The sequence below is a fragment of the Alosa pseudoharengus genome, unplaced genomic scaffold (genome assembly GCF_046254945.1).
Source record: "Alosa pseudoharengus isolate Yale_2024_CS ecotype anadromous, Long Island Sound unplaced genomic scaffold, YU_APseudo_1.1 YU_APseudo_1.1_scf_11, whole genome shotgun sequence".
Classification (NCBI taxonomy): Eukaryota; Metazoa; Chordata; class Actinopteri; order Clupeiformes; family Clupeidae; genus Alosa; species Alosa pseudoharengus.
In genome coordinates this window covers 10,050,442-10,076,508 of record NW_027468576.1, presented here as the reverse complement: position 1 = coordinate 10,076,508, position 26,067 = coordinate 10,050,442, and the positions used below count along the sequence as shown (strand labels likewise).

The window sequence follows — 26,067 nt, the reverse complement described above, 5'->3', positions numbered from 1 at the left end:
TGAGCCTGCTCAAACTACACAACAAACAGACCAGATTCAAAAGTTTGTTGGATCCGACTGATTCTGGGCTGAAATCAGTGTCTGCTTGGCATAAGTCAGCACCAATTAAAGGCTCCATTCATCATTTTGTGCTTTAATGACATCAGCGCTCATAGAGTGTTTTGTAACATTTTTAAAATACATAAATATACACGAATAAAGTATTTTGACCTTCAAACCATTAAACTACTCTCTAACCTTTGGCAGTAAGCCATAATATGAGTTACTTATTGTATCAAAAAAAGATTATACCATCTCCAAACCTGTCTATTCTGGAGCAGTCAATGGCCTTGACCTGTCATGACCAGTCACACACTTTCCCAGAGGTTGATATACACCACACGTGCAACCAATGACAAGAATATATTTAACAGTCATTGCTTGCAACAGACACACAATTACATTTACCAAAGGTCACAGAAAGCAGCAGAAAATTCAAATGGGTATCTATGAAAATATTTATTTCATGTACACTGAAGTAAGGCACTATGGATATTCTGACACTATGTTTAATTGTTCCCACAAAAACAGTGTATACAGTCAATATACTTTCTTCCAGTTGTTAAAGGCTGTGTGTAATTAACTATAAGTGCTGCTGTTTGGTTAGAGGATAAGTATACATGTTACTTTGCCATCACAGGTGAAAATGTATTGCCAATACTGAACAGATCATCTAAGCACAATCTGTCTGGACAAGCTACTTCATGGCTGTGTGTAACGCAGGTATTTTTTCCCAGAAGGCACTTCTTTAGTGGTGAAGCCGTTGGGGAAGAGCTTCTTTGCCTCCTCATCAGAAAGGGAAGGGATGACCATGACCTTATCACCAGGCTGGAAGACAGAAGAATCACAAGGGGATCAGTGTCCATTTCAGATTAAGTATATTTTTGGGCTCTTTGCCTTTATTTGGATAGGACAGTAAAGTTTCACAGGAAGTAAGTGGTAGAGAGAGATCGGGAAAGGGCCGCAGGTCGGACTCGAACCTGGGTCACAGGACATATGGATGTGGTGGCCTGTTGCCACATACATACCACAAACATTTGTTTAATGAGGGCATTCCAAACCTATTGTTCCATGATATTACCTAATTGAAGACTGGGGGTATAAACATTGTTACAATGAGTATGTTTACATGGACATTCATATTCCGTATTGACCTTATTCGGAATAAGACAATATTGCGAATAAGGTGTTTAGTTTAGTTGTTAATAGAATATTCCGTTCATATTCCCGTTTACATGTCACGCAGCATAATAGTGACTTTATCAAAGTTCTAAAAGTTTCTTCACTGAATGTTTCCATAGTAACCTTATCACTACCTAAGATATACTGCCATTTATGTTGCTACTATGCTGTCTTACATGTCTTTCGTCCTCGGCCCAAAATGAAGCCCACCTTCTTCTTCATTCCCGGCATCTTTTCTGAAGCTCCGCTTATAAATAACTTTGAAAACTTTGCTGCTAAAAGGTCACTACAGAAGAAATACCATGGGCCGTCAAACTGTTTGTTGTTATTTGCCATAACGCTGTGCTTAATTGTCGCGAAATAACGTGAATATTCCAAATGAACATCATTATTGCGAAGAACATGTTTATATGTCTAGAACGTACCTCAATATTGCAGATTTAAGATTTAAATTATTCAAGATTAAAGATGAAACCTTAATCCCGTTCAATTTTAGCCCTCCTATACAATCTGGACTGTGGTCATAACATATACATCTTATAACTTATTATTATATATGAAGAGTTTGGTTCAAAAATCCATTTAAAAAAAAAACATTAAAAAGTAATTTGATTGTGTATTTGCGGTAATATCAATACAATTGCAATTGTGTTGTTTTGATTGAGTAAAAATCAAACAATACCCAATTACTGTTGTACTGAACATTACTTGAAAAACAAAATGTAAAAAAATATTTCAGAAAATTCATTAAAATGGAGGATATAGTGTTTTGGAACCAAACTCTTCATATTGTTCTTAAAGTATATTATTATTAAAGTAAATTATATTTTCTTCTTTGTCAAGCAATTGTCTTGTCATAGTCATTGTTAATATTTAATAATAAGCTAATTACCAGTATTCATTGCTCAAGCTTATTATTCATTGCTCTTCAAAAAGTGAATCAATTCACTTTTGCACTACCACCATAGCACATCATCATGGTCAATGCATCACATGGTCAGTCCATACCAGACCTTTGTAATCACTTCACAAAAAACTCTTTAAATTTTTACATTTCTGTGAGTGATTTTTATGTATGTGAGATATATGTGTGTTTGTTGTGTTCTGGTTGTTTAAACTACTGGATGCCTAAAAATTCCCTCGGGATGAATAAAGTATCTATACATCCATCTATCTTTTACGATAAAGTTGTACATTTTTACCTTCCAGTCGACTGGTGTGGCCACTTTCTTCTGGGCCGTCAACTGCAGGGAGTCGATAACCCTCAGCAGTTCATTAAAATTGCGCCCCGTTGTGGCAGGGTACAGAATGGAGAGCTTCATTCTCTTGTCCGGGCCGATCACAAAGACCTAAAATAGTCACACAACCACATAAAATACCCACAAAGAAGGAAGTTCAAAAGATCAAGTATTTGAAGCTGCTCTTTGGTGTTGGGATTCCAATAGTTGAAGGAAAAAAGTGAATCCAAGGCACTCTTCCTTAGAAAAATATATAAAAATATATATACACACAAATATTTTTCTAAAGAATTTGATTCTGTTTTTTCTTCATGTAAAATATACAATTTGTTTACTGTGCCATACATATCCAAAATGGCAATTAACTGGATGTAAATTTTCAAAGTAAAAAAATAACATAAAAAAGGCCTTCAGAAAACTAAAAGTATGACATTTTGTCAGACACTCACACAGCGAGCAGTCAGGGGCATGCCGTCCTTATCCAGCTCATCAGGGTCGAGCATCCCCAGCTTCACAGAGAGCTCTCTGTTGTGGTCCGCAATGATGGGGAAGGGCATGGGGCTGCTTGCCTGCTCAGGGTGGAGGGCCATCACATCCTATGGAATGGAGAGAATGGGGGAGTGGAGGAATAGAGAAAGAGAAGTGGCCTTGAAAATTGTGTAAATACCGACTGCATTTTTAGCTGTGTATTCCATCCCTGAACTTGTAACTTTTCATTTTAAACAAAATAACATCTAATGTAAAAAATAAAAATAATAGGTAACACTTTATTTTAAGGTTCACATGTTAGCCACCAATACATACGTAATTAATACCTGTATTAGTGACTTGTAAGACATGTGTTAGGCAACATTAACCATTTGTTAGGTGTGTATTCACAAATTTCTTGTTCATGACGAATTAGGCCTTTATTATTGATATAATCTTAATAATGACCTTGTAAGCCTTGATCTCTACATACTAATTAGTAGTAAGTACCAAAATAGAATATGCATAACCTACTTGTATACTGTCTGAATAAATCCCAAATAGTAGGAGAACAGTTGTAGAATAAGCAAGTGTATGGCTCAACGTCATTGCTGCATTTCACTGCCCAGGTTGCTGTGTCAAACAGCACTTAATAACTGGGAGATTGGCTCCCATTCTAAAGTGGAAACTGGTTCCTTGGTAGCAAGCACATCATCATCAGCAATACCTCTGCAGAATGTACTTATTAGTCATGAATTGGTTCCATATTCTAAAGTCAGGCATTATTATTATTAAGAATTATATGATGGGAACAGTCTAGACTATAACTCCTGGTCAATACAGACATTCTTTACCCTTAATACATTGCTAGTGCATACATTATTCATTCAAAATATGGTCCCTGTTCTAAAGTAGAGGCTGGGAGGGTGTTACACTTGCTTATTCTACAACTGTTCTCCTACTATTTGGGATTTATTCAGACAGTATACAAGTAGGTTATGCATATTCTATTTTGGTACTTACTACTAATTAGTATGTAGAGATCAAGGCTTACAAGGTCATTATTAAGATTATATCAATAATAAAGGCCTAATTCGTCATGAACAAGAACAACAACAAATGGTTAATGTTGCCTAACATATGCCTTACAAGTCACTAATACAGGTATTAATTAGGTATGTATTGGTGGCTAACATGTGAACTTTAAAATAAAGTGTTACCAAATAATAATATTTATATATGGTCACATACAGATATCCAGGACAAAACTGTAACCCATTTTATTTGTATTCATTAGTCTGAACTGCTGGGCGGAAAATAAACCGCCGTCAGATCAGGCTGAGTTCACCCAGCCTAAGTATTCATATTATTTATATCATAATTATTAACATCACACAGTTGAAAGTGAGACCGTTTATTTACTGTAGTAGGGAACAGTAAATTTGTTCTAAATATCCATCAACATCTGCATTTGGTAAAGATCCATGGAATGCCTTATCAGTGCCTGGCCATCTGACAAATCCCGTATTGCACTGTGGGATTTTCACTGGGAAAGATCTGTAGCAGTGTGCTAATAGAGTTCATTTGAGGAGAGAAAGGTTGTGAAAACATGGAGCCAAAGAGAAACGTAGAACAGGATATGAGGAACTAACAAACTCCAACAAACTGGTTTCATCTCGGACACATCTACATGCCTTTCCTCTGCACACAGTTAAAAAAATCTGCCAAGAGCACCATTTGTGAGAACAGTAGCTTTAGGCGGGGGGCGCTGCTCTCTGGTCCAATCAGAGAGGACCCAGTGTAACATTCAGAATCAGGTCAGCCTCTGAAACTTTATTCTCCCTTTCTGATCATTGTAAGGCTTGGAGAGCACAAAGGGGTGGTGCTGTAGTAACCTGGCAACCCGAGAAAAGACCCAATCAGCTTTGAGCCTGGGTGTGTGTTTCTACATGCACCCGCCCCTTTATTGGCCTCCTGACCCCCTGTACTCTGAACAATGAAACACAGCCATCTGTGTAAGTAGTTTAGACGTCTTAACTATTGGTAGGCCATACAGAGATAAAGTGTACAGGTGGTACAAAGGAGCTGAATTTGACAGGAGACAGACATTAAGTAAACATTCTGTGTCAATGTGGACATTTAGAAATAATGTGTGGTGTAGCAAAGAGTAATATGTATCTAGAAGTGACGATTCAGTAGTTGACATTTCCGAAGTTTCACAAAAAAATGAACTGACAAATAGATTTTTTTTATTAAAGTATATTTTGGGACCTTTTTGCACATAGTCAGTTGGACAGAAATGAGTGACCGGAAATGTGTGGGAGAGAGATGGTATTGGGGAAACCCGGATTCAAACCCTGGTCCCTGTGGACACTTTGACCCAAATTTGGTATGGAAGCTGCAGCCACTTGTGCACTTTACACCCCCAACAAATAAATACATATTGAAACAATAATACATATTTGTCTTGAAAAGAGGTAAACTATGAGAAAATCTGGAGGGCTGTACTGGTTTCCATTATTAGCATCAACACAATGCCAGGGGTTGTGGATTTTGTGGCTTTTGGTTGACTGAGGGTTATACCTGAGGCAATGTAGTAGTGAAAGTTTATGTTGGGCTTTGTGGAAGGACAAAAAAAGAGAGACAAACCTTGCTCCAGCTGAGATGGTCTGCCACACTGTCAATGGACAGAGCGATCATCTTCACATTGCGCTTCACAAACTCGTCACTGACTTTGGCTGCGCAGGCCAGTTCTGTCGTGCATACTGGTGTGAAGTCACGAGGATGGGAGAAGAGAATGCCCCATCTGAAGAGAGGAGAGGAAGAATAGATGATGCAGAGAGAGACACTCAAGGGGGAGAAAAATCTGTGGAGACCGGCCTAGGAATTCCTTCAAAATCTCTGGAGGTCTGCAGAGCAGGTGTCCGCAATCTTGCATGGTCAGAACAGTAATAAATAATGCAACTGCTGAAGTCTAAGCATTTTGGGAACTATTACATAACAGCTGCTGCACCAGGCCAGATTGTGCTTCCATTGCTCCAGTTTTCCCAAGGTTGTACGTGCAAATCACCACAAGAACAAACTTTTAGCCAGATGTGCTTCATACTTACAGTGGTAAATGTTATCCTATATATCCATACACAATTAGCATGATTCCTCCATTTCCTTTAGCAGGAAAAGGGAAGTCTGAGATATCAGGGTTTTTTTTTACATTTTGTGACCTTTGGCCTCAGTCAGATCAGTGTATTTTTAAATCGAAATGAGGAATCAATAGGAATCAGAAGAAGAAAATGATACAATTTCAACAATAGCAAAACAGTCCAAATGCACAACAGCATGATTATCACATGTACTGTTGCAGTGCCATATGATTAGGGAAATGATAACCATATGACCTGGAGTCATGCAGTTTTGCTATGGGAGGTTTGTATGTGGGAGAGGGAAGGAAAGTGCAACACCCTGGATGCCTGAAGGACCACTCCCTTAGTGAGACCACAGAACAAGCTGCCCATAACCTTGCAAACCTCTTCAAATCACCACATCACAATGCATATTGCACTGAAACCAATCAGCCAATTATTAAAGTGCATTATTCTGTGACGAGCATGAACTTATGTGAATAATGTGTATTCACGTAGCATATGACTCAATGTGTTCCTAAGGAAGAATGAGTCATCACAAACTCAGCAGGATTTTACAGCATTGAGACAAACATCTCACAGGGTCATTAACACTATTGCTGCCCAATTATGATAAACTTTACAAGCTTATATCTTCTCTCCATTTTCAGACATGTTTGCCTTGAACTTCCAATCCTGATAGCAGCAATGCAACCAATAGCAGCAATGCAACCCATTCTTATACTTATAACCACAACCACTTGTAACCACAAAACAACAAAAAAGTGTGCTTCATAACAACTTCATTTTTTGTCCAGGTTTGGCACTTTGATTACTTGAAACTATGGACTTTTCATTCTGGCTCTGCCCCAGCCTCAGTTTGAAACGTTACATACAGTGGATACTACCCCCCACCCTTTCCCCCACTGATGGTGCATTTCCAACAGTAGAATTATTGCCAAGACCCAGTGAGAAAGTGCCTCAATCCCAATTGAAAACAATTTGGTCTTTGTCTTCTGAGACTCCTGTGGCATTCCAGTGTGGCATTTTTTTTTTCGCGCTATGGCTGCACCTGAACAGTAAATCACATTTAAGCTTTAATTCATGCCATCAAATAAAAAAGAATGACATCCACAAAGCAGTGTCACTGTGATATGAATGCACAGCATTATTATAAGGTCTCCCGCATCACAAGACGGGGATCCAGAAGTTATGCAGTGCCAAGACCTTTGTGCAGTGCTCAAAGTTTCCAACTGCCTCAGGGTGATGGTTCAACACCTCTTCCTTGGTTAAATGCCATGCAGGACTTACTTTGATCTACCATCTGTGAAGCCAAACTTGGTTGCACTTGCAGGTTGTAAATTAATGATCTAGTGGGGCTACAGGTAGGAGGTAAATTAGACTATGCAATATGAACGTTGCATAAGTCATCAGTAAAGACATCTTTTAAACAAATTATAACACTGACAAATAACACTACTATGCTGTTATGGGCCTATGTAGGCCTACTCAAAATGACGTCGCCTAAAACAAGCAAATGGCGAGTGAATACCTTCATTCGACATATTCATTATTCTGCTGTTTCAAGTGTTACTGCAATGTGTGGAAGGTATAACCTACGGGAGTCCATCATGTGCTCTGCAACGAAGACAGACGCTTCGTGTTGGTCAAGTTGAGTTGTAGGCTAATCAACGTTAGCCTAGGCTACATAGGGACGCGCTTTAAATATGTGGCCCTACTACTTTGGTTTAAAAAGAATAGTAGGCTAGTCTAGGCTTAAAGGTTCTGTAACAACGTCTGCTTCCTCAACCGATATGCGAGTCGCAGTAAAAAAAACGTATCTTAGATGCGATAGGCTACCATCTATCGGTATGCTGACATTTGTTTAACATTGTTCCGAGACCTGCAACTGACCAAAATTAGTAGGCAATGTGGCTACTTACGAGTCTCCCAAGAAATCGTGAAATTTTATTTTGCCGATTGTTGTATCAGCTTCGAAATTTGGAAAGACATCTCCCAGCAATATTCCCGGCATGTCTGCAGTTACGGTCAGTCCCCACTGCTGTGTCAAGATCAAGAGGCAGTTTACCTTTTTGTAAGATCGGTAGCCTAATCGGGGAGGGGTGAACAGAGATGGCCATCATCATCATCATTATGTAAAAAGTCAACGGGTTATATAAATTTGGCCTGGTGGCCTTGGAGTGCACTATTAGCCTACAGTAATAAAGTTATTAATTCGGGTTTCAATCAAATATTTAAAAATACATAGGCTACATAGGCCAAGTGCGACCACTGGTGTTTCTATGTGGACTGACCATTACAAAAGCTAATTCTTTAAAATCATAGGCTACTTCTAGAAGGCTACTGTGTTACAGAAATCTGGCCTGACGTTTCGCGATTTCTTTGTATCAGCAGCGTGTTCGTTTCACATTTTGTATCACATTCATTTCCTCTTCGGCGATTTACTTGTTGCCACCAGTTTGCTTCATTTTTGTCACGTGTCTGAGTAAGTTTATTTCCCAGTTACCCTTGCGTGCGGCAAAACAAAGATGGCGGGAGCCAGCTCGAATGCAAAAGCTGCTGTCACCTGCTGTCATCTATGAAGTGATGAGCTGAGAAGGGAAAGATTGGCACCTAGACGACGTATTTTATCTACAACCACTGTACTGCAACAGGATTGCATCGTATCCGAAAAAAATGCCTTCTCCAAAAGCAAAAAATAATAGTGGACGCAGTGGTAATTCTCCCGGTGGCAACGGGCGTTATGAGTTTATGTCCCTTAACCGACGTCCACAACATTTGTTGCAGCGACAAGGATCCGACCCGACATCGGCTAGACTACGTGCATCTGAGAGCCCGAATCGTCGTCGAGGTTCGGGTTCGTCCAATTCGTCTACCGGCGGACAGCTCCCGGAAGAAGACTGTATGCGACTGAACCCATCTATCGTCGGCATCGCATTGAGTTCATTGTTAGCCATGGACTTGTGGCTGTCGAAGCGTCTGGGAGTGTGTGCTTGTGAGGATTCCTCCTGGGGAAGTATACGGCCGCTGATGAAACTGATCGAGATTTCTGGACACGGGATACCGTGGCTTGCTGGTGCTGCTTACTGCCTCTACAAAAGCGATAGCGCAGCCGGTCAAGAAGTCATGCTCAACCTACTCATGGGTAAATGTCTAACTCACTGTGTAGCCTACTTAACCTATTTTCCGCTCTAGATGTCAATATCCTGCCCACCATATAGGCTAGCCCTACGCCCTCTTCGATCCTGTCTCTTGAACCTTGATTTCGTCAACCTACCTGACTACAGATTTAATCCATCATCTTAATGTCTTTTCTCGCTTTTTAAGGAATGTTTTTTTTTCCCTTGATGTGTCTGAATGGTTGCATCTCTAATAGGCCTACAACTGTGTAGCATTCCCCATTATTAAAGCCAACATTAGCCTAATTCTGCAATATACATGCATTTTTGAAATAGCCTTTGCTGGTAAAGGACAGCATGCCACTTGCAGTCTTTCTGAGTAATACACATCTGACTTTGATAGGTTCACTAAATCGCAAAGCTTGACAGTTTTTGAAATGCTTTGACAGTGCCCCTCCTTGACTTGTTTGTTGGGACAAGTGCCAGCTCTGACAACACAATTGGTCAGCCTCCAGAAGTAACCTACTGTAATGTGTTGGCCTACATTTGCAGTCTCCCAGCACTCCTGTACCCACAGACCCCTGTCACAGTGAAGCATTGTGGTGGTGTCATCTTGTAAATGACATGCATGCAGCCAACTTGGTGGCTGAAGGACATCACCAAGCTCTGGATGACTCACTTGGTCATACAGATCCACTCTGCTTGTTGGTGCAGTACTCAATCAACATGACATAAGGGGATTGAGTAGTCTCTGTCAAGAGCACAACTAGCAACAGATGTTACAAAATGATAGCAAGGAAGCATTTGACTCCCAAACACTGCACAGCCTGTGGAGCATTTGGATGCATAAAAGGCTGCAGTATTTGCACAGAGCTACTGTTACGGTTAGGTTATAATGAAAGGCTGCATAAGCACCAGCTGACTGCTGGACATGGCAAACACAGTGTTGGTTGCAGGTGGATACCTGGAAGTGCTAAAATCGCCAGCCTCGTCTGAGGTGTTCTTCCAAGAAAACACGACTCGCCAGTGTTGGCTGCATGCGCTGGCTGGTCTCCGACGCCCTCTCGGACTATTGTTACTTTTGTCTTCTTTTTGTTTGTACAGCGTTTTCGTCTGCCACCCGGCCATTTTACCAAAACCTGAACTCCCGAACCGAACGATATCAAGGGAGCTGGCCGGGCTGGCCCAGTATTCACACTTGCCTGGGAAGTCTACACACACCATCACCCACACTACTGATGTACTGTAGACCCACAGCCAAGTTATCACTTACACACGCAGGGCAAGTTGCACTGAGGGCTCAATCTAGCTAGCTATTGTTAAACCCCCTAGACCAACAAGCCTTCTCGGTGAATTAGGTAGGCTGACCTTAGTACCCTGTTTGTTGTTTTCGTTTGACGTTTGGATTCGCGGAATTTGAACCCTCGGTTGTAACAGCTACAAACAACATTTTAAGCTCTTAGATATCTCAACAGCAAGTCCTGCAAGACTGAATCCACAGAAGGAAAGAAACACATGAATAATTGAACCGAGCTTTAATGGTGCTGGTGACTAACGTTTCGACGCAGACAGTGTCTTCATCAGAGTAAAAAAAAAACGAATTTCTTTCTGGATTGATTTCTAAACTGGACAGTGAAGGTATGAGAATAAAACATGTTAGAGAGAACCTGGCGCTGTCAGCGAACCCAGAAATACCCATCCCTGGGGCAGACTATCTCTGAATGCCAAATGCTCTGGCCATGCAGTGAAATATCACTATACTGTTTAAAAAAACAAAACAAAACAGATGGTCCCAGTAGTGTAATTTTCTCCATTCTCCTTTTCTCTATTTTAATCCTCTCGTCTCAGCCACTTCCTCTTTTCCCATTCGTCTTTTCTTTTGATGTCCCTCTCACTCACTCACTTTGTCTTTCTCTCCTTCACTCTCTGTTTCTCTCGCTCTCCCTCCCTCACTTTCTCTCTTGCTCCCTCACTCTCTTTCATATGTGCAGGCAGCCTACTGCCACACTGTTCTGTGCTGTGCTGTGCTGTGCTGTGCTGTGCTGTACAGCACTTGTGACCGATGCCACATTAGAGAGGGATAGAGAGGAGACGGGGGGGGGGGGGAGCAGAAGTGTCCCCTCTCAATGAAAGAACTGCAGCTCTTTACTGCCACACGGGCTAAGTACTTGGCACTGGACCAAGGCAGTGTGTGTGTGACAACGATCGTTCACAGTAAAATCCCAAGAGTTAAAATGACAGAGTAGACTGTTATTGACTCTAATAGAGTTACATTTACTACAGTTAGAGTAAAATGTACTCTAGCATATTAGTTAAAAAACAGAGTTAAAATCACAAGAGTTAATCAACCACCTCATTTTCTCATTTGGACGCCATTTTAGACATTTCTTGGGAGATGTTTGCCTAATTATTATTTGGATATTATTCATAAAAAATCAAGTGTTTTCTTCTGGTTTATTCCAAAGTCATTCGGTAGCTTTAAGATTTTTTTCTGGACTAGGCTACTAAAAAATTACTTGCAAGTTTGTAGGCTAGCATGTGCTACAGTAAAATAGGCAAATACTGCTAAGCTATCTATAAACGGAGTCTCTGTTATCAAGCCTATAGCTGTTCACAAAGAATAGTCAAAGCGAACAAACATTATAATAATACTAATAATTATAAGTACTGTATGTTTGTTACATGCAAGTGTGTAAGGGCTCAGACAAATTACTAACTGGCGGAACGTGCCCTCTGGCATTTCACGTCAGAGACGAACGTTAGTAGCCTATCACCCACTTCCTTCCATTTGAGAGAATGCAGCGACGCGACGGAGCCTGGTTAGAAGAATCTCTCTGAAGTGTAGTTGAAGGTGAGTAGATGTTCATCTAAAATACACTTACTAGAGATTTATTTCACATGTTCCGTAGTATGCCTCGAAAATGATAAACAATAAGCGGTGACGCGCAAGAGGAGTGTAACTTAACGTAAATGTATGGTCAAGATATCATTCTGAAATGTGTTGACCTTCAGGGGCTAACGTTAACGTTAAGTTAACTGCTAACGAAGGTTGAAAGTTAACATGAACGTTAACGTTACCTCTGTGTAACATGAGGTACATGTCAATTCGTGCTCCCGTATTGTACAATGCTATAAGTTTTTTTTTATCATGTTAATATTTACTCAACCAAATATGATACCAGTATAATCGTCTTTCATGGTCAACATTGACTTGGTTAGCAGCTAGCCTATCAGCCAACGTAGCTCTCATTGGCAGCTTAGCATAATGCAAATCAGATATCAAATGAAGGCTATGGTTAGCTTAATGAGGTAACAGTTACTGTTGTTAGCTACTTAACATTAACAGTCATTAATAGGGCAAATTAGCTTAAAGTTCATGCTCTACCAAAAAGCTTGTTTCACGTAAAACAGGCATCCATAAGCATGAATTTGGCCTTCACAAGTTGGTTATTTCAAAACTAGCTGCATTAATTGACTATCAAGGACGTGTTGATTGCTGAATGTGCATCATTGATAGCATAGAAGACACGTGTTCAGTGCAAAGTGCCAACAGGTGCACGTGCCACATTTACTAGTTTAGTCAGTGTCACTGAGATAGTTGTTACCTGTTTTTTTTTTTAAGAAACTGTTTTAAAAGTAGTGTTGATTTTGTCTGAATGTTTGATTTTATGTTTTCTCAGGATGTTGGTGAAAGTTAAATACCAGGCAGACCAGATACATTAAAATGGTGGAAACTGATGCCACTCTAGAGGATTTATTTAACCAAGGTACTGATTTATTCAATTGTTGCATTGTTTAAGTCTATTGTCAGTTTTTTTTGTAATGTTCTGTTTTTATTTTAGTGTTCATGAAATTTGATATTTAAGCCAAACACCAAGCTGGGCTAAAATGTATGATGAGTTTGGTACAGAAGATTGACAACTATGTGTCTGAAGATGTGGTGAAGGATCCAAAATGTGGTGTATTAAAGCTGAAGCCTGCAGAAGATGATGGTGAGTTGTAATATGGAATGTAGTTAAAACTTGGTACAAGTTTTGTGAATATATCAACAGCGGTTGCAACACATTGTTTTGATGGAATTCCACTCTGTGGGGTTTGTGGATGTTGATTATGTCCGTCTTTGAGCCTATTTAGTGTTTAAAAATCTCAGCCATCAAAGACTACATGACATACAGCCGTCACAGGTACTGGACATGACTATATAACTGATTTATTCTGTCCTCTGCTTTGTAGTAGATGCATTATGTGATTCAGATGACACCACTGCCTTGTTTCCAAATAAGCCCAAGGGAGATGATGGGGTAGAGCAAGTAAGTGGCATTTTTTCCCTTGTTAAATATTGGTAAAATCTTTATGCTGCCCATTAACACAAAGGTAACCTAAACTGAAACCCACACTGAGGTATTTTTTTTTCTTCAAAAAAATTCCACACACTCAGATCTGTGCAAAATGATCTTTCTATTCTAGATTTCGGTCATAGACCCTCTTCAGGAATCCTGAAAAAGGCCCATGACCGAAAGCTATATAAAAAGATAATTTTGCACAGATGTGAGTGTGTGGATTTGTCATGCTGTGCTTGACTTTTGACTTTAAATCCCAGCATCTCCACCACCAGATGAACAGTATTATTTGTCTCTTTTAAATGATTGAACTTGAAATGAAACCATTTCATAAGTATTTCTGCATACAAATTGTAATGAATCTGTTTAAGATCAAATACATTGTTTACAGTGCACTGAATTTCACATTGATCTCCATTTCTCAAGGTCACCGAGAACTGTCGGTACAGGGGGGAAAAAACAAAACAAAAAAACAATCGGATTCACTTAGCTCGAAATGCAGCAAGGAAGCTACTGTGCTACACTCTAGGGGCATGTTCCTGAGCCCTAATGTTCATGACCCCAGAGTGTAGCGCTGTAGCTGCACAGTCGCTTTAGCTGCTGGCTTTAGCAACTCGAGCTATGTAAAACCGATTGTTTTCGTTTTACATACTCGGTGACCCAATAAATGGAGATCTTTTTGGAAAATCGCTGGATTTCCTCTTAATGCTGGAACTCACCCTACTTTACACTGTTTTATAGGAACATTTCTATGATCCAGCCAGCGGAGCAGGGTACCTGGCCTGACGCATTAAAACAATTCAGAGGAAAGCCTCAGGAACCACAAAGTCCAGCACACAATGAACATAATGGAGGACCAGCTTCTGAAGATGTGCCCGAGCCAATCCTGAATGAAGAACAGCTGAGAGAGGCGGTATCTCTAATGAAGCATTCTTCTGATGAAGAAGTTGTGCGGCTGAAGGTGAACGTTTGATTATCGTCAGAAAAAATGGTCCATGACCCTCAATCACCTCATATGCTTGCAACATTCTCTCGATTCGTGGATGTAATGGATCAGATTGAGCAAGACTGTGTTACTGTTTGGTGAGATTTCAGCGAACCTTCTTGAGAGGTAGTCAACTATGTTCAAAGAGAAGACTATTAAACAGAGTAAAGGTCTTTCTTCCTCCAGCATCGAACTGCAAAAAAGGATCCAGGTAGCAGAATCACCACATGGGCTGTGTCCCGGTAGAACACTCAGGTTAAAGTGTGGTGAGACTGGGTGTTTCAGGGACATTTTCTGGCTTTTAGAAAACATTTGGAAATGTTACATGAGTATAGCGTTAATAATGTTCATGTTTTGGAAAATAACTGTAGTGAACACAGAAGTAATGATTTGGCGGTAGATTTTGATACAGTGGTTCCTGTTATGCATTCTGCTGTACATGAGATACAGGTTAAGGAAACTATTCAGTTTTTTGAGTGATAAGCAAAGTGTTGAGGAAATGAATCATACTTTAAGTCATCTTGAAAATCTCTTCTAGGCCCCATCCATTGGATCATGCCTTAGGTATGAGCTACACCAGGCGCGTAACTGAAGCGTTCCGTTCGCGACGCGTAAAATTCATTTTAAATGAATGGTCTATTTTTTTCGAACGTACGCGCCGCTATCACGTCTGGTGTAGCTACCTCCATTGATTATAGTGGCAGCTAATTGTTGCAACAGACGCTATGCGAACGTAACGCTTCAGTTACGCGCCTGGTGTAGCTTCACTGTTAGAATGTGTAGACTTAAACATGTCGGTGATGCTAGAATGTTTCAGTACAGGCTGTAGAGTGAGTAAAATTGGTATGTAAGCTAATGTATCACTAACAACAACTTGATATTATGTTCTAGTGGCTTTGTTCCATTTGATGCCAAATGTGTTGTACATGCATTTACCAAAGGAAAAAAAAATTAAACTTTTTATATTGTATATTGATACATTAACTTAATATTTTGTAATAAATATATTTTCAATAATTTGTCTGTATGTCCTTCAGATTTTGTAGAGCTTGATAAAGACAAGCAAAATGGTGACTCTAGCAAGAGTAGCTGGGAATAAACTCTGAATAGAGATAAACTAAGATTACCCAATTAAGAGTTAAGATGACTCTGGAAAGAGTTGTTGGCTTATAGAGTAGATTTTTCTTTACTCCCTGTGGAGTTTATCTTGGTGATTTTTCAACTCTCTGTAGAGTAAATTTAACTCTGAAAAATGTGCTCTAGGAGAAGAGTCAAATTTACTCTCTGTGGGGTGGGACCAATGGGTCTCTATGACAGAGTCAGAATCGACTCTATTAGAGTTGAAAACAACTCTGACAATTTTACTGTGTTGGTGTGTGTGCGTGCATGTGTGTGTGCACGGACTCCCTCACTAATGTTTGCCAAAGGAGGAGGGGAGAGATTGGTAGGATGGAGAAATAAAGATAATGGAACATTTTGATGTGACGTTGGCAGCTGCCGGCTAGAAATAATTTAATTTCCATTTATCAGCTGGAGTCACAACTGATATTGATATTTAATTAAATATGATTTTGTCTGTTCAATGGTAACAGGAGCAACCCAGTTTTTTTATAAGCAGTTTTTCCTAGCTTGTTCCTGGCAGCTCTCTGGCCATTAGTCCTTATCTGGAGTCCTTATTGTGCCAAAAGGATCTGAGAACGGTTACATTTCCTAGGGTGTGTAGAGAGCTCAGATGTATGTGTGCATGTGTCACTGAAGCAGGGACGCACAGATGCATGCTAGAACTCACAGTGCCAATACTGACATTTATTGCCTGTTCACACAGCAAGGACAGGCTGGTGTTTTCAAACAATCCCACTCTGGAACCCTTTTTTGGGCTCCAGAGGCACCTAAAATGCCGTTACTGTTTTTGTCATTCTCGTGTGGATGGGGCCTTAGCTTTAGTATAGCTTTTCAAAGATGTGTGTGTGTATGTGTGTGTCTCTCTCCCTCAGCTCTGGTGTTGGACCTGATCCTGGTGGGCATAGTGAAAGCAGTGGTGCGCCGCCGACGCCCAGCCCACAACCGGATGGACATGTTTGCTACCTTCTCTGTGGACCGCTACTCCTTCCCGTCGGGCCATGCTACGCGGGCCGCCATGTGCGCCCGCTTCGTGCTGGCCCACCTGGTCCTGGCGGCGCCGCTGCGCGTGCTCACCCTGCTCTGGGCCGTGCTGGTGGGCTTCTCCCGGGTCCTTCTGGGCCGCCACAACGTCACCGACGTGGCCTTTGGCTTCGGCATGGGCTACTTCCAGTACAACCTGGTGGAGGCGCTGTGGATGTCCCCTGCTGCACTGCCCGGCCTGATGGGACAGTTTGCGTAGAGTGATGGGATAGTTCTCGTAAGAGGAGTGGAGGACCACAAAGGGGATGCATGGTGGTGGAGGTGTGTGTTGGGGTGGGGGGTGCTACAGACTGTAGAGTTTTGGTTACGCATGGAGAGAGATTTTAGAACTTTACCTTCTATTCCTGCCACGATTATCTTCCAAGGCTGTCCATGTGTCCCCATGCCTCATTGCCTGCAAAGAAAAGAGATCATTCAGTCATCACCATCATCAAACCACCAAGTATAGTCTTTGATTACAAAACACTTTACAGCCCCATAATACACCTGGCTGAGTCTCAGAATAGACTATCTCTGAGTGTACTTGAACAAGAGTGGGGAGAGGAATTTTACAGGATAGTTCCAGCTACCCGCAGGGAGTGTTCTGCCCCCAATACTGGTGCATAGGGGATTGCGTACTGTATGTGTGTGTGTGGGAGGAAGTCTGTTTTTGGTGTTTCAGGCTTGAAGTGGAGCCTGGGGTACCACAGGGTATATCATTGCACTGCTAGCTTTCAGTGTGAAGTGTAATTCTTTACCTCATTGTGTTCATGCTCTAGAGCAGAACTTGATGGAGGTGTTTGTTTTATCGTACATTCTTGTATAGAGTAATTTTTTTTTTTTCTACTCACTGATGTATTTCAACGTTCTGTCTCGTCATGCTGAATCTATCATGCAAAATTGCAAGTATATGTGTTGTTTATGTTTGTTATGTTGTTTTTATGCTGTTATGTGATTTTTTTCCTGAAGGAAATGAATACCGGTAGGTATTATGATGGAATATGGGGATTGTGTTTGTTTTTTCAAATGGCTGCTTCTGTCCCATAACTGGTAGGAGGCCTATATCTAGGAAATTGTGTGGGAGGAGCAGGCTTCATTCAGTCTCTTTTTCGTCTTTTAGAGTGCTGGGCCAAAGTTATAACTAGCCATGTTTACATGGACGCTTCTATTCCAACTAGAAATGCCATAACGGCTCAATCGGAAAATAAATTGTCATATAAACACCTCAAAATTCCTGATCCGATCATAATTTTAATCGGAATGAAAGAGGTGGTGTAGTCCGCTCCTATTCCGAATAAACACCCATGTATACGGTCATTCGGATTGACTGCTGTATCTTCTCAAAGACAAGTAGGCAACAACGGCTATTCCAATCAAAGATTCTAAAACACTTGAGAGCACCAAATGGAATAGAACGAGACGGCACGAATCTTTCTGAATCGGAATAGTTTCGGAATGACAAAAAAACAGTCCATGAAAACGTGGCTATTGATAAGAAAGACGAAAAAAGGCTGCACTTTGCATACAAAACTGTTTATTGCAAAGACTTGTTTCAATGTAGTGCCTTTTTCAGTGTGCTCAAGTGAATGAATGCTAGGTTACACCCTTACATACACCCCCATAATCAACCAATGACGATACAGTAACATTCAATACAATAATTCAATTAAAGCAGTCCATCACTTATTAGTTCAACACGTTATAGACAGAATTATATCATACACAGGCTCATTTAAACAGCTTTTTCCTCCTTTACAAGAAACAAGACAAAGACAGGCCCTCATTCATGCCATTATGTGTGCGTATAGACAGAATGATGGTTTCCAGACCCACAAACCTAAGTGAATTGGCATCATGGCCTGCAGTATTGAAATGCCTTGCAACATTGCAACCATTCTCTGGTTGTTGCGTTGTGTTTTAGTTCTAATGTCTGTATTGAAGATGGTCAATAAAGCTTGACGGCGGGATCTGGATCGGCGATTAGATGATGATTTATTGTAGATGGTACAACAATGAATAACAGAACACAGGCTAAGTCTCAAACAGTAAAACTGTGCAGTCTAACAGTTGTGGTTGTTATTAGAAGCGGCTGCTGAGCCTTCCGACAGAAGATGCTCCTCGGGTCGCTTCCTCGATCCATCTTCGCGTCAAAACCTAAGACAAATGTCAATCATGCCAACGTGGCAGGTGACAACCAGTGTACAAAACCCAGCCCTGGCCAGATGGAGATACTAGCCCGAATAGGCAGCCATGCTGTCTCCCTCGGCCCATGTTATCACTGATGTTCCTCGGATGTTTCTAAACATCGGCCTCTCTGACCTTCCTGCTGGTACACAGGCCTAAGGCACAGTTATGTACAATAATATGAACCTCTCCCTGTTGTATACTACACACAGAAGTAACATATTAACACATCAGAATACAGTGAGAATACCCCAGAATTCTACAGTCCCCCCATCATTCTTTCAAATGGTATACTTATGTTTACAAACTGGTTTTCAAATGACGCTTTGTTTTGCCCACATAAAGTAACCCACAAGAACACGTCAATAAATACACAAAGTAATTCTCCCTTTTACTTTAAACATCCTGTGTGTTTGGATGTGTAAGCATTTTCTCTGTGAGCATGCAATTGCATACTACACAATTAAATCACTTTAAGTTACCGTGTGGTATTCTGATAGAAAGAAGTGAGACCGTGAGAACTGCCTGCTAAAGAGAAACATTTTTTATTTGAATTCATTCATTCACTTGCACACTGAAGAAGGCACTATGCTGTAACACGTCAGTGCAATAAACACTTGTATGCAAAGTGCAGCCTTTATTCCTCTCTCTTACCAGCCTTCATTTACAGTAGGACCATCCATATAGCATCAGTAGGCATGGCAGTGTTTACAAGAGTCCTGGTTCTATAACACAGCTGTGAAGTCTTTAATGGTTAAAGTGATGGGTGGTGTGCAGTAAAACTCAGGGCATGATTTCCAAATTTTGGAAGCCAACTTACGCAAGTGGTGATGTCCAAGATAGTGTGCCTGAGGGTACTGAGGGTCAACTGTGTCTCTTTGTAATCATTTAATGACCAGTGGCATATCTTATGCTGATGAGATCTTTCCAGAGATCTTTTCAGATACAGCTAACAGGTTAATGTTCGACTGCAGTAGTGAGTTTGATGATTTCATATTTTGCTAGACTGACGCCAGGGTGTGACGCCAACATCTCTTGCGACGGAAACGGTCACTAGGCCACGTTAACTGAGGTGACTGACTAGATGAACAGTCTCTGTCCACACTGTCCCAGTGCCTGGCTGTCCTCATGGTAGGTCACGGCATCCAGCTTTTTAGGATCTAATCATTTGATTTCATGGGCTTCATTTAAAGGCGCTCTAAGTGATGTTGGGTAACGTCACTGCTGTTGACGTTCAAACAAAACGAAACAGAGAGCTAGCTTGCTACTCCCTCCCCCTCCCTCCCGTGCAATTTAAACTTTCCTAAACTCGCATCTTGTCTGTGATTTGCTGGAACAGTTTGTTAGGTTTTTATGGTCCAGGTTGGACCAAGTTATTTTTGTTGCCGTTTTTGGGGCCTGAGCTGTCCACAGAGACCGTGTTTTTTTTACAGTGTATTCAGGGCACAGACCGCTAGCGGATTGTGAGGTGATGTTTGCAGTATGTGACAATGTTTTAGCTTAGAAACCGCGTAACATCACTCACAGCACTGTTAAGCGCCCTGTGTTAGATTGCTTTATGGCCATGATCTGAAATACCTAGATCTAAACAAAAATAAATCTTAAAAATTCATTTATAACATTGTTTCCCCAACACATATTTTACATGCAAATAATCTTCACTGATCAGATCCACCATTGACATTGCACTTTAATGATTGTTTATGTGGAGAGCTACTTTACACTATTCTCTACAAGTGAATGTAAATCGCCTTCATGAAGCATGAAGCCCTGTGTTGTTCAGATTTCACTTTTTTACTTGTCAGTTCATCTGACCTTGCTATTTTATCCCGTTCTTTTTTGTCTTCTTCGTGGCATCTTCAGACGCTTTAGATGGAGCACTGCAGTGCATTCATCCTGGAGAAATTTCATCTCTCTAATACCCAGAGTGTCATTAAGGTGATGTCATTGTAAGTTTTATCCCTGCAAAACTAAAGGATTCATGAGAAGGGGAAACTCAGATGGGTTAAATTCAGGTGCAGTTGGCTTCTCGCCCTCTCCTACTGTGTAGAACAGGTGTGTCTGCAGCTAGGTCCAGAAAGGGCAGGGTGGACGATGTAGCGAAAATATGTGATAGGATCTGGGCAAACTCCTTGATTTCTGCTCTGCTTCAACCCTCTCTGGTGAAATTTCACCAGCGTAAGATTCTGATACCATCCTAGCAACATCCTTGATACTGTCCCCTAGCAATATCTTGGAGACCATCCTCACAAAATCCTGGATGTTGCTAGGATGGTATCAGAATCTTAAGTTGGTGAAATTTCACCATGTGATGGGTTTTCCCAAATCCCATCATATATCTTCGCACCCTGCTCACCACTGTGCTTAGATGGATTCAATTCGGCTCTCTTCTCATTTCCAAATCCTGCTTCCCTGCTTGTGTGTGTGTGAGAGAGAGGATACATGGTTATGCTATGTATAAAGGCCACCAACAGGAGAGGATTGCGAGTGAGAGAGAGAGAGCTCCAGTTCCATTATAGCTCACACCCCCCCCCCCCGGCCAGCTCGATTGAAATTCCTCTCCTCTCCTCATCCTCCTCTCTCCAGTAAACCACCCCCCACCTCACCTCTTCATCCCCCCACTTTCCACCCCCGCACCCTGCTTCTTCGGGTCTTACGTAACCTCAGCAAACTCTCCAAAGTTCCCCTTAACCCTTCACATGCCTGGTGTGCTTTCTCAGAACCTCAGCAGGTCTGTGTATGTATATGTGCATATTACTGTATGTATAGGGGTCCATGTTAATGTTTGCAGGTTATTTTATACATTCCAAAAGTTTCAGCAATACCTGTGACCACTCTTAATGCATGGGGTTAATCAGCATGGGCTAGGCGACTCATGTACAGATCCTTGTCAAATGTTGATGCCATGGATGACCACTCAGTTTTTTTTTTACGAGTGTAAACTGGTACGTGCGTTTTGTTTTATTCACATGTACTATGCAGAGGGTTTCATCCAGGGAATACTTTTGTGACTTGCTAGTCTTAGATATCTCTTTAGCCATCTATTCTGTAGGCAACACAGTCCTCCAAGACACGTATTCTCAGACGGAGCAGTCCCTGCTGTTTTATTTCACCATTGCAATAATTTAAAAGCTCTGCCTTTGGGCTATTTTTTGCTGAATACAGCCTGAATACACAGGTTTTTTTGTATGCCTTCATTACATAAGGCCTCATCACCAGCTACTACAAAGTGAATATGATCTCAATAATAATCTTTGTTGTACATTATATAATCCTTAATCTGCTGTCAAGTCTTCTGTATGTTAAAATGTAAAAGATGTTAATATATGTGTGAATATATGGGTAGTGTGGTAGCAAACAAGAACAAGACTGTTTGTACTATATCTGTGGGATATGCTCTACAAACAGACAATAATGTGATTGTATTTTTAAATAAACGTGAAAGAGAAGAGCTTACTTTTGGCTTCAAAGAGTTTTTTTGTATTGTTGATAATGGTCCTCTGGACCAATACATTCAGAAATGTATTATTGTTCTGTTTTTAAAACAAGCTTTATATAGCTGCAATCAATCATACTATGAAATACACCAGAGACAAACCATTCTGTAGACCGACAACAGAAATGGGAAGGTTCACTGGGTGAAGGTTTTCTGTGTTTGAGTCTCTCCTTGCATGGAATACAACCATTTATGTCAAGAACCCCATCTTTGTAAATCTAAGAAATCTGACTCCAGTCGATTTAGAAACTAGTTCCTTCCCTTAGAATGTGTAGGCCATGAAGGTATTATATAGAACTGGACAGAGCAAGGAAGTAATGCTCCTATTAATTTCAATGGCCAATGCTAGGCTAGCTAATTCAGCCAAAACTATTCTCAGTGAGCTGCTGCCATCTTTAAAAATGGCGTCCAGCGTGTTCACTCTGCCAACATTTTTAAAAGAAGCCTACTGGTGGCCACAAATGATTCTGTCCATAAGGACTGGCTGATTTTCCTACCAGGGTCAGTTCATCCACCAATTTGTATAGACACATAGAATATACTTTTATGTGCACCAGTAATGTGGCACCTAACTGGCTTGTTTGTGCAAATGTGTGTGGAAGTGAGTATATTATGTCGGACATCATTTTCAAAGATGTTGGTGGCCAACTGGCCTAGCTGGCTGAAGCTGGTGTAGACTCGTTTTCATTTTCTCTGATACCTACAATGAAGATTACCTCTTCACTGATTCAAGATTACCTCTCTTACTGTTTTTTACATGGAATAGTGATAGGATATCGCCCCACTGCCTGGTGTTCTGCATGGCTGTATCAGTAGCTATCTGCTCCGGATTGCCAGGTTGTCACTAATCAGAGTCTGATTCAGTGTAGTCCATGTGAGATGGGATGACCAACTCCATCCCCCGTCAGCCTGGAAGGATACTTAAACCCTAACTATTTCCTTGTCTAGTTAGAGCAGCTGATGGATCTTTAGGTCAAGCTAAAGTCATGCTGTCTCTCCCTTGATGCGCATCATTGTAAACTCTGTTCCTGATTTTTTATACTATTGGTCTGACTGGGTCTCTATTTCATCTGTGGTATCAAAATTACCATCAACTTTAAATACACAACAGTTCAAACCCTATACTCAGCTATGGAGATAGGTGCCATAAGTGGCAAATAACTTTTAATACTAATGCTACCCATACATCAGAAGATTTTAACTAATGCTACACATACATCAGAAGACTTTAACTAATGCTACCCATACATCAGAAGACTTTAACTAATGCTACCCAGACATCAGAAGACTTTGACAAGATTTGGGAAATATTCTTGAGAGATTAGAGTATTTTAACAAATGCCCCCCATTCAAGCTTTACTCAAAATACTACAATCTTTCAAGAATCTTTCCCAAATCTTGTCAAAGTCTTCTGGTGTAAGGATGGCTTAAACTGTACTGAATGGATTCTTGTTTCTTTGTTCTCTGTAATCATCAAGATTAGAATAAAACAAAACAAAAAAGGCTTACAAATAATTCACATTATGTGTAATGAATCTAGATTATATGAAAGTTTCACTTTTTGAAATATATTACAGGAAAAAAACAGAAATTGAACTTATCCATGATATGCTCAAACAATTTTAGATTCACCTGTAGAATCACTGTTGTAATAAATGCAACCATTTTAATTTTGGTGTTTTGATTATCATGTTAATTGAGAGAAAGTGGAATAGAGCATTATGTCCCATATTCCAATATGTGATTTAATGTTCTACATTTGTCATGTCACGTCACTTTGACACTAAAGTATGTTCCTGTTGCAAGAAAAATTGAGTGCAAGCAGACAGAGGCAGGTTTGAAAACTGAAAACAGGGTGAAACATTTATTGGTTAACAATGGTGTTAGAACTACGAGCTCGGAGGCCAGCATATGAGCTCGGAGGCCAGCATAGCTCACCGCGGCGGCCGACTGAACCTCCAGAGCAGTGTCTTCCCTCTGCATTTAAAGCATAGTCCACCTTCTTTGATTGTGTCAAGAGGAAAGGACTCATCATCAAATGATTAATTGTCATCATGTGTCCTCATGTGGTTCTCATGATTGTCTAAGTTACAATGGGTCATGTGAGCATTTGATTGACAAAGGTCACAAGAGCAGTTTGGTTGACAAAAGGTTTGGCATGATCAAAGGCTGGGGTGATGATTAAAATGAATGTCCCCCCACTACGACGCCCTTGTTTCTCACTACATTCCTACTTCATGACCTTGTATGATATCTGTACTGCCTCTCTCATACAGCCAAATTAAACTCTGTATCTTGATTGCACTTATTGTGACAGGATCTTGTCTCACTTTTGTATGCTATATTTTTACTCACATAATGCAATCAGAATCAAAAGGTGTGATTTTTATGGAGTAAAACTTGTGTCACCTTAAACCGAATTTGAATATGAATTTGAATATACATTTGAGCAATTGTATAGGAAAAACGAATTTGAATAGTATATGTTGAAACTGAATTCATTAGATTGGAACTGAATCCCAGTCAACTTGAAATTGAATATAATATTTTGAAATTGAACTCATTTGCTCTGATACATAAATTATCCTGACTGAAAATTTCGCTCTTGGAATTTTCACATTCAGTTCTCACAATTCAGTTTCAAAACGTGAAATTCAATTTCAGTCTACTGAGACAAAAACAGCTGGTAGCTAAGGAAGAGCAATCGAGTGCAGAGCTATTGTGATCACGTGACTAGTGCCGAGCGCGAAGCAAAGAGCATAGTGTGGGCACCTGGTTTGCACGGTTATTAGATCTGCACGATTCATAAAACACATTCCGATTGTAGGCCTACTGTCTTACCTACCGTTTATATAATTTTAAACAAATAAAACATCTGTTGCAGTATTATTTCAAACAAGCTTGTCAAGCCTTGAAATACAGAACTAGCCTAGGCTACCCAGCCATCAAACATCGATGTAGCTGCTAGCCTACTTACCTACCGTTTTTGTAATTTTAAACAAATAAAAAATTTCAATCCTTGAAATAAAGAACCACCCAGCTAGCAATCAAACATCGATGTATATATATATACTTAAAATTTAACAGGGAACAAATTAAGATGTTGGTCAGACTATAATAAAGAGAATAGCAATAATAAACAACCATGTCAATTCAATCAATAGCCTAATGACACAAACAATGAGAAAAAAGGGAAAATAGCAATAATAAACAATAATGTACATTCAGTCAATAATATAATAAAAATAACAATAGCATGGTAACATTATGGAGAATATCAATAATAAACAACAATGTAAAATTAATCAACAGCCTAATGAAAATAAAACAATACTATACAAACCATAAGTGTTAATGAACTAAGTGCATGTGTCTTTAGACCCCTGTTAAAAGACCCAAAACTATCACAGGAACAGAGCAACTCATTCCACCAACATGGAACCAATGAGGAAAAGTCTTGAATTTGACCTATGACTGGTCGACACAACAGACGCTCTTCAGAAGGCCGCAGTGGGCAGTTGGGATTGTACGTCTTGATCATTGAATTAAAATAACAAGGAGCAGATCTGGTCAGTGTCCTATAGGCCAAAGTGAGAGATTAAAATTTAATTCTGGCTACTATAGGGAGCCAATGGAGAGTAACTAGGAGAGGAGTTACATATGTCCTCTTTGGCTGATTAAAGACCAGGCGTGCTGCAGCATTCTGAATCAGCTGTAACAATCTTACTACACAA

The 26,067-nt window shown here is 40.4% G+C and overlaps 2 protein-coding genes and 1 long non-coding RNA gene across 4 annotated transcripts; 2 read left to right on the top strand and 1 right to left on the bottom strand.

The window, feature by feature from the left end:
• Positions 1–479: 479 nt before the first annotated feature.
• Positions 480–8,148, bottom strand: prdx6 (peroxiredoxin 6). Its single transcript, XM_076277962.1, has 5 exons — positions 7,990–8,148; positions 5,577–5,733; positions 2,909–3,055; positions 2,424–2,570; positions 480–867 (listed from the first exon to the last, which is right to left on the bottom strand). Exons 1-5 carry the CDS (start codon positions 8,079–8,081, stop codon positions 742–744), a joined length of 669 nt encoding a protein of 222 aa, XP_076134077.1. The 5' UTR covers positions 8,082–8,148; the 3' UTR covers positions 480–741.
• A 99-nt stretch (positions 8,149–8,247) lies between these two features.
• plpp6 (phospholipid phosphatase 6) lies at positions 8,248–22,350 on the top strand. 2 transcript variants are annotated; one of them, XM_076277960.1, is made up of 2 exons: positions 8,248–9,212; positions 16,506–22,350. In XM_076277960.1, exons 1-2 carry the CDS (start codon positions 8,744–8,746, stop codon positions 16,871–16,873), a joined length of 837 nt encoding a protein of 278 aa, XP_076134075.1. In that variant the 5' UTR covers positions 8,248–8,743; the 3' UTR covers positions 16,874–22,350. The 2 variants fall into 2 exon arrangements, with proteins under 2 accessions (XP_076134075.1, XP_076134076.1); XM_076277961.1 differs by lacking the exon at positions 16,506–22,350 and adding an exon at positions 10,291–11,286.
• Positions 11,936–14,487, top strand: LOC143116689 (uncharacterized). The gene is made up of 5 exons (XR_012985898.1): positions 11,936–12,037; positions 12,867–12,953; positions 13,029–13,178; positions 13,420–13,496; positions 14,268–14,487. It is a non-coding gene; the product is annotated as an uncharacterized LOC143116689 (long non-coding RNA).
• Positions 22,351–26,067: the final 3,717 nt, after the last annotated feature.